This window comes from Passer domesticus, chromosome 15 (genome assembly GCF_036417665.1).
Source record: "Passer domesticus isolate bPasDom1 chromosome 15, bPasDom1.hap1, whole genome shotgun sequence".
Lineage (NCBI taxonomy): Eukaryota > Metazoa > Chordata > Aves > Passeriformes > Passeridae > Passer > Passer domesticus.
The window spans coordinates 14589059-14604127 of NC_087488.1; the positions used below are offsets into that span (position 1 = coordinate 14589059).

The 15069-nt window shown below is 45.9% G+C and overlaps 1 protein-coding gene across 3 annotated transcripts in view; it reads right to left on the reverse strand.

Moving 5' to 3' along the window:
• Positions 1-15069, reverse strand: part of TOM1L2 (target of myb1 like 2 membrane trafficking protein) — a 56319-nt gene that overhangs the window by 5761 nt on the left and 35489 nt on the right. The window contains exons 12-15 of one of the 3 annotated variants that reach the window (XM_064390831.1): positions 13339-13414; positions 10206-10271; positions 2631-2690; positions 81-117 (exon numbers count right to left, since the gene is read on the reverse strand). In XM_064390831.1, coding sequence (XP_064246901.1) covers positions 81-117; positions 2631-2690; positions 10206-10271; positions 13339-13414 — 239 coding nt within the window. The remainder of the gene's footprint in view (positions 1-80; positions 118-2630; positions 2691-10205; positions 10272-13338; positions 13415-15069) is intronic. The other 2 variants (XM_064390832.1, XM_064390833.1) reach the window with 2 other exon arrangements.

Genomic DNA, 15069 nt, shown 5'->3' on the forward strand with positions numbered 1-15069 from the left:
GCATCTCAGCAGGGATCACAGCAAATTCCATCTGAGCACAAACCTGAGAATGGCTCATAGCCAGGGGCATCTCTGCTTACCTTCACTGGTCACTCCTTCTTCCAGTTCGTTGCCCTTCTGCAATGGGAACAAAAAGGCACATGAGCACAGGCAGTGCTTCCCCTTCCCTGTCATCCCCTCCACCTTTAATACAACTGGACAGTTTCCACCACTTGTTTCCACATATTAACCATGGGAGCAGGGTGACCTGGGGAAATCACAGGGCTCCCACCTCGGGAGGCCAGGGGGGACTGACATTTCACTGTGCTGCAGAGCAGGAGGACGAGCACTGAGGTGCCTCTGAAGATTGCTGGTGGACAGCTAAGCTTTCCCTGTTGGATCTGAATGTCAGTCCAGTGCTGCTTCCCCTTCAGACAGAAATTCTGGTCCAAATCTGAGCTGTGTGAGTCACACACACACTGTACCAGATGGCATCTTTTCTGTCACACAGTCATTTAACAAGTCAGGACTGTGGTTTGCATTGTGTCTTCAAGTAAAATGCCCTTTTAGCTGACAAAGGACACGTGCAAAATTGTTTGGGGTCAACATTCCTCTTGTGAGAGTTCGTTTTAGGTTTCATACAGAAATATAGCAGCTTTCATGTGCTCATGCTGCACAAAGACAAGACCAGGGTGAGCTGGATGAAGGACACTGACAGCAGTTAGTGTTTGTCCATCAGAATCAAAGGTTGAGAATGCCACAGGGTCACTGAATTTCCACCAGTTTGTGCATTTCAATGTGCTTTTAAAATAATGAAATTAAAAGTCCAGGGATAGGCATCCTCATCAATCTATCAGGATGTTTAAGATGGGTAAAAATACTGGTTGAAAACCTGCTTTGATAAGTATTTGTCTGTACCTGCTTTGATAAAGTATTTGTCTGTACTTGGCTTCTCTACCAGGAGTGGGAGCATACTGACTTGGCCTCACATTTTAGAGCCTGAGCATCTCCTGGCTTCCTACTGCACTGAGGCTTCCAAAGGTTCACACAGCAGCCTCCTCACAGGCAGAGCTGCTGTTTGTCCCAGTGAACCCCAAAAAGGGTAAGGAAATAACAATTATCTAACCTAACCTGCAGCTTCCTCGCCTGGAAAGCAGAGAATTGAAATGAACTGATAACAGAAAAAGGAGGAGGTGACCCAGAGTGAAAAACAAAAATCCAGTCCAAGTTTTCACAGGTATCTCTCTGCTGCACCCACACAGGGTTGGGATGGGGACCCAGGGACATCCCCAGGCTTGCTCAGGCATTTCCAGGACACTTCTCTGCTTTGTTCCTTTTGAGCAAGTCTGTGCTGGGGATGACAGATGCACAGAGCTACCTCCATATCTCTCCATCAGATCTTCTCTCCCTCTAAATTCATTTAAATGGCAAAGACAAAAGTATATTGGTTAAGCAGAGTGGACATGCTACGTTTACTGCATTTCTTTAACAAAATGAGGCCAGATTGTAATTAAATTTGAAAGTGACTCCTGTACCAAGGCCTGACAAACCTACCTGCAGCTGGAACCCTGCAGTGACATTTCAGAGCCAGCCAGTCAGTCTGCCAAAAATCAAACACTGAACCTGGAATCTGTTTAAGCACTTCAGGCACCTCGTGAGAGCTGGAGAATTTTCTTCCTTCCAGTACAGCCAGCTCCTGCAGTGCCAGAGCACAGGGCTGACGTGCCAGAGCATGCCTGCAGCTCTGCTGAGTCCCACAGCTCCAGCTGGGAGCTGAGCAGGCAGCAGCAGGGGGCTGGGGGACACCCTAAGGAGCTGGGAGCTTTCTGCCTCAAGCTGGGAGAATGGAAGGAGATGATCCTTGGGGATATGGTGAGTGCAAGTTCAGTTCACTAAAAGCATGTTTAAAAGAACAGTGTGAACACAACCCACCACCCACCCCCCAAAATGCACTTGGTTGATTTGAGTCATATGCTTACACTGAAAAAAACCCAAAACAGAGTAAATGTGTACTAGTTTATCCTGCTTAAACCAAATGTGTGTTGGGACAGCAAAACAAACTCCAGGGTGAAGGCAAAGCTACTTTTAGTTCTGCTTTTTGTTTGTTTGTTTAATAATTACTAGACAATAATCATTTAGGAGAAAGTTATAAACATTGAAGAGACTGTTATAAATTTTTATTATTACGATTATGAAACAAGATTGCCTGCCGGTTTAACAAAGACATCTTGATTTGAAAGGAATCTAAGCCCTGATCCAGCATCTCTTAAAAGCATGCCTCAACACAAGCATGAACTTAGATCCTGTCTAAATAATGAAGCTTTAAACATGGACTTTAAGTATGGTGCAGAAAAATTCAGGCCATGTTTAGTGCTTCCCTATTTGAGGATCAGAATCCCACGCTTTCTGGAACATGTGTTATTCTGTGATGTTCACATGGAGAAGGGAAAATAAAACAGCTCAGAAAAAAGTGTTTTGATTGAATTGCTGAACACAGCCCTGACTCTTTCTGCTTAGATATTCCCTTCAAAGGGAACCAGACTCTCTGCTTGGGAAGTTTCACTGCTTCCTGCTATGACAAGTACCAGGAACTCAGCAATGCATTGAAAGTTACCCATGCAAGTGAAAAATGAAAATATAAAGAGTCTCACCAAGTCGGTACTGAGCCACTCCTCAATGTCATCCATGACAGAGGACTGTGCAACAGGGATCTAGGGAGTGCAGCGAGAGAACAGCAAGGCAGGCAAAAACCAAAACACATCCACAATCATGGCCACAGAGCGATGGAAAACGCCAGAAATAAGATTAAAAACAAAACAAAAACAAAGATGTAAGATGTGCTGGAAAAAAAAAAAAAAAGAAGGCAACAAAATATAAATGGCATTTCAAATAAAGAAACAACTTGGAAAGGAAATTATGAACAACAAGGCTAAAAAAAACAGGAGAAAGATTATGGGGAATGACGTGACTGGATGCCAGCATAAGATGAGTAACTTCTCGACCACATATTAAAACCATCAAGATGGACTGATGATTCTAATCTTGATCGTGAAATGCTTTTAAGGGTAGAATACTGGATATCAGTTAGGTTTTGAAATGTTAAATTTACACCTTTTGTTTTTCAAAATGGGTATTAGCCACAGTGAAGGGTTAGGAAAAAGAGGGGCTCAAAGTCTTCAGGCAACACTCCTAAGAAAACAAATTGGTTTTCTGCGCAGGTGGAGAAGTCAGAGCCCAGGGTACAGTCATGCTTCCTCCCAGATCCTCCTCCCACCACACCACCAAGCCCTGGCAAGCCTTGGCACAAGGGTTTAAAGCAAAACTGTCCCAGCTCCCAGTTCCCACTCTTCTGCCAAAAGTGATCCTCGTCAGCAGAGCCCAGCGTGTGCCAGTGCAAAGTGTGGAGTCTCAAAGGTGAGGGAGGAAGAGGATGGGGCAGAGGAGGAGAGCACAGCCCCAGAGCTGCAGCTGGGCTCTCCAGAGCAGGTCAGGCTCCAGGGATAGTTTAACACACAGGTGTGGAAGGTTTGCCTCTGCTCCTGCAGTGGAACTGGTGTGACACCAGTGTGATTACAACAGGCAGCAGAGGCAGCTGAAGGGCAGCGATTTCACGCAGTGCTAAGGGTAACTGGGTCAGCAAAGGGAAATTACTGAGTATTAGGGTAGAATTTCCTGACTTAACTACACTGCTTAAATACAACAGAGCCCTGCCGAGGTAAACAGGAAAACACCACAATAGATCTGGTAAGGACAACCTGAGAAATAGTTGGAAAACAATGTCAGACATGTGAGTTCCAGGCCAGGGCATGGCAGCTGAGCAGCAGGGCTGGCAGGGAGGAGACCTGGCACTGTTAGAGGGACTCTCCCAGGCAAAAGAGGTGTCAGGGGTTCTCCACAGCTTTGTCTGAAACCTCTCACAGGAATTTCCCACCCTAGAAGTGATAAAAAACCCTGTGGATGTGGTGCTTTGGGACCTGGCTTAGTTGCAGCGGTGGTTGGACTTGATGGTCTTGGAGGTCTTTTCCAGCTTTAATGACTCTGTGATTCAATAAAAAAAGCTGGAAGAGGCTCTGCAGATGCATTTCCTGGGAGATGTAGTTTTCTCAGGCACTTCCAGCAGAGGAAGATGGACAGATGCTGGATCACAGAGGCTGAGGCTGTTTAGCAAAGCTCCTCAGGAATTTTTTCTCAGAATCAAGTGGCCCTTTGTACTGAGGAGGCCAGTTAAGCCCTGCTTGAGGTGAGGTGTGCTAAAGTGGGTTAGTTGTGTCCAAGAACTGTAAGTCCAGAACTCAATTCAAAGCATCTCCCCCAAAGAGCAGCACAGGAAGGTGGCTGGGCTCTGACTTGACAAGTCACTGGACAAAGTGACAGTCCCCGGGGTCAGAGGTACAAGGTGTCACTTTGCTTCCAGCAAATTCATAAAGATCCCAATCAGAAAATAAATTCCTGCAGTTTCCTCTGGAATGGGCCAGATTTAGAATAACTTTCCCTTTCTGATTTCCTGAATCATGCACACACAACACTATCACAGTGAGCTGGAGCTGGCCACTCACAAGGGAAGAGCTCCAAGCACCTTCCAACACATTCCTTCCCAAGGACAAGTTGCATCTTGTAAAACTGTCTCCTTGGTTTAACAGCTTTATAAAATACTGGCTTCAGAGATATAAAGTAATGATTTTATTCATCCTACAGCAACCTAAAACCTACTGCAGAAATTGCACTGCTGCCTCTCTCCTGTGTTGCTTAACACTGTGGAAGGTGCAGCCTCTGAGCTGTTGGCTGGGTTGCAGCTCAGAAAGGTGCTTAAGTTTCTCTAAGGATAAGAACATGTGCATGGAAGGCAGGAAAAAAACTGGTTTATTTTTTCCTTTTCTGTGAATAAAGTTTACAGGAACACAGGGGTCTCCAAGAGAGCTGGAGGGAGATTTTGGATGAAGGCCTGCAGTGACAGGACAAGGAGGAATGGCTTTAAGCTGAAAAAGGGTGGATTTAGATTAGATATTAGAAGAGATTATTCCCTATGAGGGTGGGGAGGTTGCCAAAGAAGCTGTGGCTGCTCCATCCCTGGAAGTGTTCCAGGCCAGGTTGGATGGGGCTTGGAGCAGTCTGGGATAGTGGAAGGTGTCCCTGCCCGTGGCAGGGGGTTGGAATGAGATGATCTCTTTTTCCAACCCAAACCATTCCAGGATTTTATGATTTTATGAATATAAGAGCAGCTGTTCTACAAAGTGTGGCAGTACTGTGCCCCTGTATTAGAAGGAACAGCAGCTCAAATCTTGATTATCCTCAGAACATGACAGATGACTGATCAAGTACTGAGTTCCTGAGAATCACAGGGCTCTTGAATTTGCAGAAGTCCTCGAAGAACAGCTCAGCAGCACAAGAGTTTGTGCTGTGGTGTTTCGTAAGAATTTTTTAAAAATGAAAAGAAAAAAAAAGGCAAAAAAGGGAATTCTACTTTCAGCTAGAGCTACTTATAACAAACAAACAAAGCCCTCAGAAGTGCAAGAGCACTTCTTGCAGAGAAGCAGACAAAGCTGTAAGATAAACATCTGAGTGTGTCAGTCGTTTGCTATTCAGCACTGACCTTTTAAAAAGCTTTCCCTGTCTCCCAGCACACCCACAGAAGAGCTGAGGGTTGGTATCTATTGCTCCTTCCATGCACAAACTTCCAGTTTACTTTCCTAAGACTCTGAGCCCCATTTCCTCATAAAACATGGGTTACGTGTGTCAGGTTTAAGTTGTTCAAGAATAAAGAGGGAGGAAACTCTCACAGAGCAACTGGAAGTTTTAAATTATTTTAATGATAACACTGTAACATTTATTTTTCATTTTAAACTGAGAAGAGAACATACAGAGAAGCTCAGTTTTTGCCAGTCAGTTGGGTACTTGGCAAGTCTTCCCCTTTCAGAAGCCCTAAACTGAAAGATGTGCAGGGGAATTTTGTAATAACTAACCCCTAAATCACAACAGAGGCAATGTAAAAATAAATTAACTAGTTTACACATTAAAAAAGACAACAGTTTCTGGGAACAAGCAGCAGTGCAACCACAGACTACATGGAAAAAACTCTGGAATGGGACACTGTCTTGTTGATATTCTGATTATGCAAACTTCCATGGTCTAGTGAAGCTTTCAGTCTTGGCAAGAGAGCTCCCGAGATAGTGTAGGCTGCAAGAGCTGTTTGTATAAATATATTTGTGATATTTTTTTTTAAGTCTATACTTACAGTAAATGGAAATTAAGTCACAAAATATTTTTGGGTACTTCAAGTAACTGGCTTTAATTAAAAGCTGGTCTGATTGTTTAAATTCCTTTTTTATTTAGTCTTTGGAAAATCCTAGAAATGGGATCATCTCAACAGCCCTGAAAGAGAAATGGAAAAGCAGGGCTGGGAGAACAAAAGTGAGTGCTCAATCCCACAAAACCCACAGGAACCTGGAATTCAAGTTCCTACTTATCTAAGCTAGATTGTGTTGATGTTCTCACTAGCAATCAAAAGCCAAAAGTATTGCCAATATTTTTCCTCAGAAGTCATAAAATCCAATATTCTACCCTTAAAAAGACAGTTTAAGGTTATTATTATCACATTTTATTTCTATTAAAAATGATCCCACTGGAAAAGAAGCAGGTATGAAATGACAATTCAGGTCTCTAGGTGAGCTCATTAATGTTCTTAAAATGTTTAACAAGGTTTATGCTAATTGTTGCTAGACTACTGCCTTGTAATAGCTTAGTTAATTCCACTTCTTTCTAGATGTTTAACAAAGCTGACACCAGTTCTTGGTTAGTTGCTACTCGCTCCCCTTGCTGGTTAGCAGTAGTAAAGGTCTGTCATTCCTACAGCAGCACTAGGAGCACACTAGCAGGCTACTCCAGCTTACTACTACAGCCTTACCATCTATTTAAAGTTGTTGTGATCTTGAAATAGCTGCTTGGCTTCAATATTGGACCACGCCTGGCTTTACATGTAAGGATTAAATGAACTCCTGGGTTACTCCTGACTGTGCTGGCACACTGCAGGGCCGGGCAGGCAGGAGCTGGGCTGCAGAGTTCCCCTGCTGTGCCCAGGCTCTGCCAGGCTGTACAACCACCAGCCCATCTGCATGTGCCAGCCCTCACTGCCACTGCCACCAGGCACTGGGCTGTCCTTGCAGAGTGCTCTGAAAACACCACGGCTGGCTAAGGAGACCCCCGTGGTCTTTGGGTAAGGGGAAGCAGCTGCTTGCCTTCAGCAGGGAGAGGGGTCCCACCACATGGAAGAAATGAGATCTTCACGTGCCTGGTTTTGGGTTTATCCACAGTTCAAGCACTTTAGTCTTTAAGATGATGATGTTATTCAACAGTCTCACATTACCCAAGTCATTTCCACATCTCAGATCCTATCTCTCTCTTGAAGGCACATGGCGGCATCCCACTTGGTAACTAATTAACAGAGGTTTCATTTAATCTTTACTCACCTATCTTCCCTACAGAGAGGGCTCTCCTCTCTAGCCAGGCGTGCTGCTGGCAGTCAAGATAGAATGTTGAGTGGTGTTCATATCACTTTCTGTGAATTCTGGTGCAGTTTCATCCTTCCCCTGCCACTGTCCCAGTTAATGTCCTGACGTGGTGGCTTAAGCAACACCTACTTCTCACTTTCATAACAAATAACCCATTTGGTATGTGAGTGGGTTGACAGATTATTCTAAGAAAGGAATATATTAATGCAAATCTCAGTAGCTGTCCAATCTCATGAGAAGGGAACTGAGACTACCTGCACTAAAACGTGGCTCTGTGGTAAAGTCTGTGCCTAATTGCTGCTGATACAGACCCCTGAGACCTGCAAAACCCTGACCTCACACTGCAGACAGATCTGCCACTGAACAGCTCACCTCCCATTCCTCAGCCGTAGAAACACCAGAAACACTTTCTGCCAATATAATTTTGTCTATTTTGGTTTTGTAGGTAGAGCTGAGATGGATAAAAGCATGGCTTGTGTCTGTCTCCATGGTTCTGGCATCACCTTGATGGCAGAACTGAGCCACAGGTTAACTGGAAACAAGAACAACACTGCCAAATTCACTGGGAGAGGAGAGCCAGAGACTGCAAAGGTGTGTGGTGAAACTGGGATGCAGAGAAATGGAGTGGGAAGGACTCAGCCCAAAGCTGAAATGTATCACAGCTTGTACAGAACAATGTCAGGTCGTGAGGGATGTGAGAACCACTCTGGCAGGTGGAGAATTCCTTTTGAGTGGTCTCAGTGTTGTGCAGGCTCAGGGAACAGCAGTGTCAGCTCACCCCTTTCCTCCTCACCAAAGTACAAAAAGTACCCCACAGAGTGGGCACATCAAGGTCATACCTGGAATTCTAGTTATCCACTGGCACTGTAAATGCTACAGGTCATATTAATAAACACTGTTAAGAACTACAGCCAGTTAAGAGAGAAACAGAGTTAATGATTAGTTTAGTTTTATTTTAGGTATTTCTCTCTTGTATTTAGCATACAAACAAGGTGACAGGTTTGTAAGAGCAGTGACTGGTTGGACAGCCAGGCCCCCTTCCCTCCCAAATCCATAGATCTCCATGAATGCTGCAGTATCCTTTTTCCAGACTGAATAACCACAAGCCAATGAAGGAATATGCTGTTTGCTTTTTTAATAAAGCAGTGGTGTGAGTGGTGTGAACAGCAGGGGTGCTGATTTCATGCTTCCCTGCTCTTGTAAACAGTGGAAAGGCAAAGAAGAAGAACTAACTCAATCACTGGATTATTCATTATGGATGAACATCTAACAGTGGCACAGCACACCCCTGGCTGCAACAGAGCCACCAAACAGCAAGAGCCACAGCCAACAGCATCAGAGGCAAAGCTGATACTGCTGCTCATTCTACAGCTTTTCACCCTCACCTTGTGAGCTGCGGGTGTCTGACAGCACCAAAAGGACACTCTGGCTCCCAGGGACAGGTACCCACAGTGGGCTTATCCCACTGTGTGTGAGCAGGCGTGGAGCTGCTTTTGGGCAGGCAGATACAGCACCTGTCCCATCACTGTGTGTGCACCAGCCGTGCAAAATTCAGCCAAATTTCCAAGCTGGCCCTGAGAAATAAGCTGCATTAGCCCTAAAGCCAGAAGAATAAATGCAAGTGTTTCACAGAGTGGATACTGCACACTTTGGATTTTCTAAACTTTAAGCTTTCTGGGATGTTTCTCTTGTTTAAGCACTGGGCAGCTTAGTCTGGGATATTCAGGACTCTCTTTGGAGTGAGACACTCCTGTTCCTGGTGCCCAGCCCCACATGCTGCACTGCCAGCACACCCCAGAGCAAAGGCAATTCTCCCTGCATCTCTCTGAACTCAGCTGCAGCCAGGACTGTCTCAGGAGGATTTTCTACAGTTAGGTCACATTATTGGTACTAATCTCAAACACTTAAAATGATGGATTACATAGTCCAAAAAAATGGTCTTAGAACTTGGCTTTAAGGCATAGCTGAGGGTATTTTTTCTTTCCTCTGGCTTCTGCACCTAAAGCAAGCTTTGAACTTCTCTCTGCAAGCACATTGATGAAGGACAACTTCAAACAAGGTCAGAATGTGCACAGGTTCAGTGATCTTCAGAAGCCTGATTTTATCAAGGCACTGGCATCACCAGACACAGGAATTAAATCCTTAAAGCCAGAAACACTATTGTACCTTTTGGAGTCTGATTCCTAATGCCAGTGGGGTTGAAGATGTCAATCTGGGCAGCAGCTCTCCCATTCCCTTCCTTGCATAAAGAATGATCCCTACATTACTCAATTCAACTACATATGATCCTACAACTTCCCTATGTTTACTCCAGACCATGAATCTAAGCACTACCAGAAAAGGCTGCTTTACAGACAGACAGCAAGTGTCCTCTTTGTGAATAAGGTCCATGAGACTTGTGTTTATCCCTCGAAAAGTGGATACTGCATAAACAAATCAAGACAGTAGAAGGAACCAATTGGATCCCCAGGCCTCTTCTGAAGGTGACGTGGGATCCTACACATGATTCAGTTATTTACAGGTCTTTGTGCAGCACAAACCAGAAATTGGTGCAAATCTTTCCCTTTGCCCCAGGTAATGATGCAGGTGGGAAATAAACTCCTTGTACTGTCTGATTTCAAGCGGTTCAATAGGGCAGGACAAGAGGTGAATGGAGGATGGTTATTCTAGGTCAGGGACTGGGGTGGGCAGGAGGAATTGCTTCACTGGTGAAGTCCTCACCATTCCTTGTGTAATTAGCCACTTGTCTATGGGCTCCATGTCTGAGTTCCCACCTTTACCTCTCCTCTGTGTTGAGAACAGAAAGGTCCATAAAGAGAGAAACCACAGCAACAACCCGTGATAAAGTAATAAAACAGTTAAAAACTTCACATACACAGACACACACATACACACACAGAGTTGCCTACAGTAGCTTCTGGCAGCAGCTGTGTCCCCCTCTGCCTGTCAGCTCTGTCCATAAGGGGACACACCTCACCCAGAATTCTGCACTTCCTACAGACAGTTCACAGCATTTTAGCACTCCCTCCATGATGGCCTTAAAAATAAAAACAATAATAATAATAAAATAAACCAATCACTGGCTAGTAGTGAGGCTGATGTTTGTCATCTTCTTAGAAGAAGGAAAGGTGAGGCTGCACAAGCTACTGCAGGCAGTGAGACTGCACTGGAAACTCTCATGTCACAGTCTGTGGAGCCCCTCTTGTCTATGAAGCCGTGGGCTGCAGCACCCCCTGCTCATGTCCTTGACCTCAGCAGACAGACTGTGCCCCACACAGACAGCACAGCAGCTCTGCAATGGTGTTGAGTGGAGGGAAGTGAGGGCAGTTTGCTGCAGTGTCCTGGCAGCCTTTCAAACTGCCCCTCTTGAAAAGCACAGAGGTTAAAGGACTGCTGATGCATCCAGCTCCCCTGAGCAGGCTGCAGACTGCATGGCACAGCACCACCAACACTCTAAGATGCTTTTGTGTCCTTCAGCACCTCCTCCCTGAGCCAGGGGATGCAGAGTCATCTCCAGCTCTGGAGGGGCTTGCTTGGGCTCAGCAGAGTGCAGTGGCTCCAGCCCAGAACTGGGTGAGCTCAGCAGAGAGCCACTGGTGTGTTGTGTACATCCACCCAGGCACCTGCACACAGGGGACACCTCCCTGTCCCCATTAACACAGGTAATGGAGAATCAGCTGCAATCTTTTATGTCTCATTTTATGAGGGGAAAAAAAAATACAGGGAAATCATTCCAATTTCATCTACTCTCTGTGTAACACCAGAGAATTGTTTCTTGGACACCTCTCCTCCTGGTTGTGATCATGCAACAACTCAGTGGCAACAAAAGCAATTCCCAACATGGAAAAGCAATATTAAGAAAACAGTGTATTTTTAGCTCATCTTGTTTCCAGCTGCTAAATCACATTAAAAGACAGCTAATGCCACGTGATCAGCCCCGTCTCTGCAGACCATTCTGAGAAGGACTGCATTCGAAACGTCGGATGTGCTGAATTCTGCCACTGGACAACTGTGCTGGAATGAGATGTGTGTGAAGAATGTGTTGCAAAGCTTTTGGCTCCTCCCCAGAGCTGTTCTTAAATTAGCTCTACCCAAATTAAAGCCTGTCTTTTCGTTTACTGAGCACTGCCAGTTTTTTGCTACACATACTGGGGCTGGTAACTTTAGGAGAGTTTAATTTTTATTTCCTTTAAGAAGAGACACCCACAAGCCTCACAACAGTTGAGAAAAAGTGTTTACCAATTACAGAGCGACTGCATTTCAAAACAAGCTCTTCTGATTACATGTTACAGTCTCCAGGACCTTTGAAAAGAGGCTGAAAGTCTCAACATCTCATAGCCCCAAGTTCCACAACCCGTAAGGCATTTACCCCTAAAAACTTTGACCCTCAGATGAGGTTAGCCACAGCCCTTTGAACTGACAGCACTTGGGGCAGAGCAGCAGCTCTGCTGGTGTGAATGACAGGTTGTGCTGGTGCCTAAAGCAGAACTGGCTGGGAACAAAAGTGTTAATAAATGAAGACATGACCCTGAGGCCACTGGGGGAATACAGCCCCCTTGACCAGCTAAATGCAAGCCCCTTGCATTTGGTTAGCCAGGAACAAAGAGCAGGATCTCAAATCCTTCCCCAGGTCCTGCCAATAACAGCTCAGTGATACTGGGGGCTTAGGATGTCACACTGGACTCAGGAATTCCTGTGAAGGAATATTTCTGCCCCTGCCTCCTCATGCTTCCCCTTTTTCTAAAGTACTGCTGTCATGTGTTTTTGTGGGGCTGAGCTCCAGCTGGTCATGGGGCTGACCTGGGTTATAAATTGCCCTTCCTGCAGGAGGACAGGGACTCTGTAGGTAGGTTTGTGGGGTGGGGATGCTCTGAGAGCTGAGGGCCTGCTCCCACTGAATGATGGCCTGGGCAGGCAGGCAGCTGTGATCTGACCCCAGCTGGCTCCCAACACAAATTCTCCCTGGCTTGGAGCACAAGCTGCCAGGCATGCCAGCTGCCCAGAGCACTCCCACTTCGTGAAAGAACCAGGGTGGGATCAGCCAAGGCATGGGGAGGCAATTTTCCCCAGTGAGAGGCATGTGCACACTGCATTGGCTCTCCCATGCTATGCTGGCTCTGCCGTGCTCCCTAGTGGTCATCACAGCCCAGAATTGGACTGGAAAAGGCTCTGAACTTGCTCTGTCCTCTAAAACCTCACACACAGCTGTGTACAAAAGAACAGCAGAGTTTTTAAAAGCAGAGTGGTAGAAAGGGGTCGAGGGATTATCTGAAAGCTCCTTCACTTCTGCCTTCACAGAGGGATGCAGACAAAGCTGCCCAAGCTCTCTCACCTGTTTTAAGTGTCAGCTGCTGCAAGGTGACAGCACATGGGGCTCTTCTGCCCACACAAGAGAGCAAGAGCCTGCCCTGGGCAGACAGAACAGGCTGCAAGCAAGGGCAGTTATGGCACAGAATGTGAAACAGTCTGCATCATTTCTCTCCCTGTAACTCGCTTGTGTATCCATGCACTTGAAGACTATCATAAGTAAAACCAAACCAAGCCAATGCACATCAGTGTTCACAGGATATTCCCCATTTAATTCTTCTCAGCAGTGGTTCCAGGCAAAGAGCTGTACTCCCCAGACAAGCTGCAAGGACACAGGAGAATTTACCCACTATGATTCTGAAGTCTTTTAGACTGGAGTGCAGCATCTCTTTAGAGATCATTACTGAGCAAGTACTTGCTCCCAGATATCAATTTCAAAATAGCCATTACTAGCACGTTGCAGGAATACAGAATGAGAAGCTCAGTCAAAGCAGCCACCTCCAGCCTGGATTCCAGGTGGATAAGCAAACACAGAGCTGTGACCTACCCCTCCTGTGTTCTGTTTCCGGACATCCAGGGCAGATGCCAGTCCTTTGACAGCCTGCGGGTCCTCGTACGTCACACTGGAAGAAAAGAACAAACCACAGAACTAGAAAGAAACTCCAGCAGTCATCCATAAGCAATCTTGGAATCACAGGAAGGCCTGGGTTGGAAGGGATGTTAAAAGATCATCTCATCACAGCCCCCTGCTATGGGCAGGGACACCTTCCACTATTCCAGGTTGCTCCAAGCTCTGTCCAATCTGGCCTTGGACACTTCTAGGGATGGGGCAGCCCCAGCTTCTCTGGGCAGCCTGTGCCAGTGCCTCACCACCCTCACAAGGAAGAATTTCTTCCCAATATTCAATCTAGCCCTTCAAACTCTCTCAGTCTGAAGCCAATCCCCTTTGTCCTATCACTCCAGACCCTTGTAAATAGTCTCTCCTCATCTTTCTTGTAGGCTCCCTTCAGGTATTGGAATTAGGTCACCCCAATCCCTTCTCTTTTCCAGGCTGAACAATCCCAATTCTCCCAGCCTTTCCTCACAGGAGAACAATACCCTGGATACCCTGATTTACTCCCCTAGGAACCAGAAAGCACATTCTTGTTCTTAACAAGACTTGGAGGGTACTGAGTGTACCCTAAGAAGAGGAGCTTGCTCTGTACAAAGGCCACCCATCAGTTTTGGAAAGCACCTTGAAGCAAAGAGAGTAAGATCAGCATTATGAAAGGCAGGCAACCAGGTCACGAGGCACCCTAAGAATGTCCAAGAGCAAGTGGGGGACTGTGAAAAGAGGCCTGATTGCACATTATGTTTAACAAAGATTTGGAGATGACATCTGGAAGCCTGACCTTGCTGTGTGCATGGAGGGGAGGCAGAGCGAGACTCAAAGAGAGATGGAATTATGCAACTGCAGTGAAGCAGACAAAGAAATGCACTATTTACAGAGCTGTTAAAAGCTTCTTAAATTGCAATGCAAAAGGGACATGTAGCAGTCAGGTGACAGAGGCAGCAGCAGCATCTCGCAGAGCACAGGATGAACCATGAGCTGCAGCAGACACAAACACGTGCCCATAAATCAGCTCCTGGGAGGGGCTGCCTGAGCAGGGGGAGCCCTCTCTCCTCCTCCTGCTGGCTTCTCCCAAGCTGTGAGCATAGCACCCAGAGCTCTCACACCCAGAGCTGTCACCTACACACCACAGCAAGTCACACTCGTGCCTCTCCTCCTCCCTGCTGCTCTGTTTATGCAGTGCACAATCCAAGGAAGACAGAGCAATCCTCCCTTGTGAAATCATGGATGATCTGTGCTCCTTGTTCCATTAGGTACGGTGTGGGAAGAGTAGTTTTGTGCTTCATTTAGCACAAGAGACAGAGGGACCTCGATTAGATCTCTCCTGCAATGCATCTCCTTTCTAACTATACATTAAGGCTCCCAGCCCAAAATCTCCAGTGGTGGCTTATCCCTCTACATTAAAGCATTTCTTCTCAGCACTGACACCACAGCTGAGGCAGTACCAATAGCTATATTGATAACTGCAAATAAAAGAGCCCAATAACTTTGTAGGCTCAAGTTTTCTAAATTTTTGATAAACTATTTAACAGCATTTCTTACCCTGAGACAAGATATTGATGATGATCTGACTGCTTCCTCTAATGTCTGAAGCCAGGAGGCAAGAAATAATATATGAAAGAAAAACACCTGAGTGTGTCTTTTATTGAATATCACTTGACAGGGATC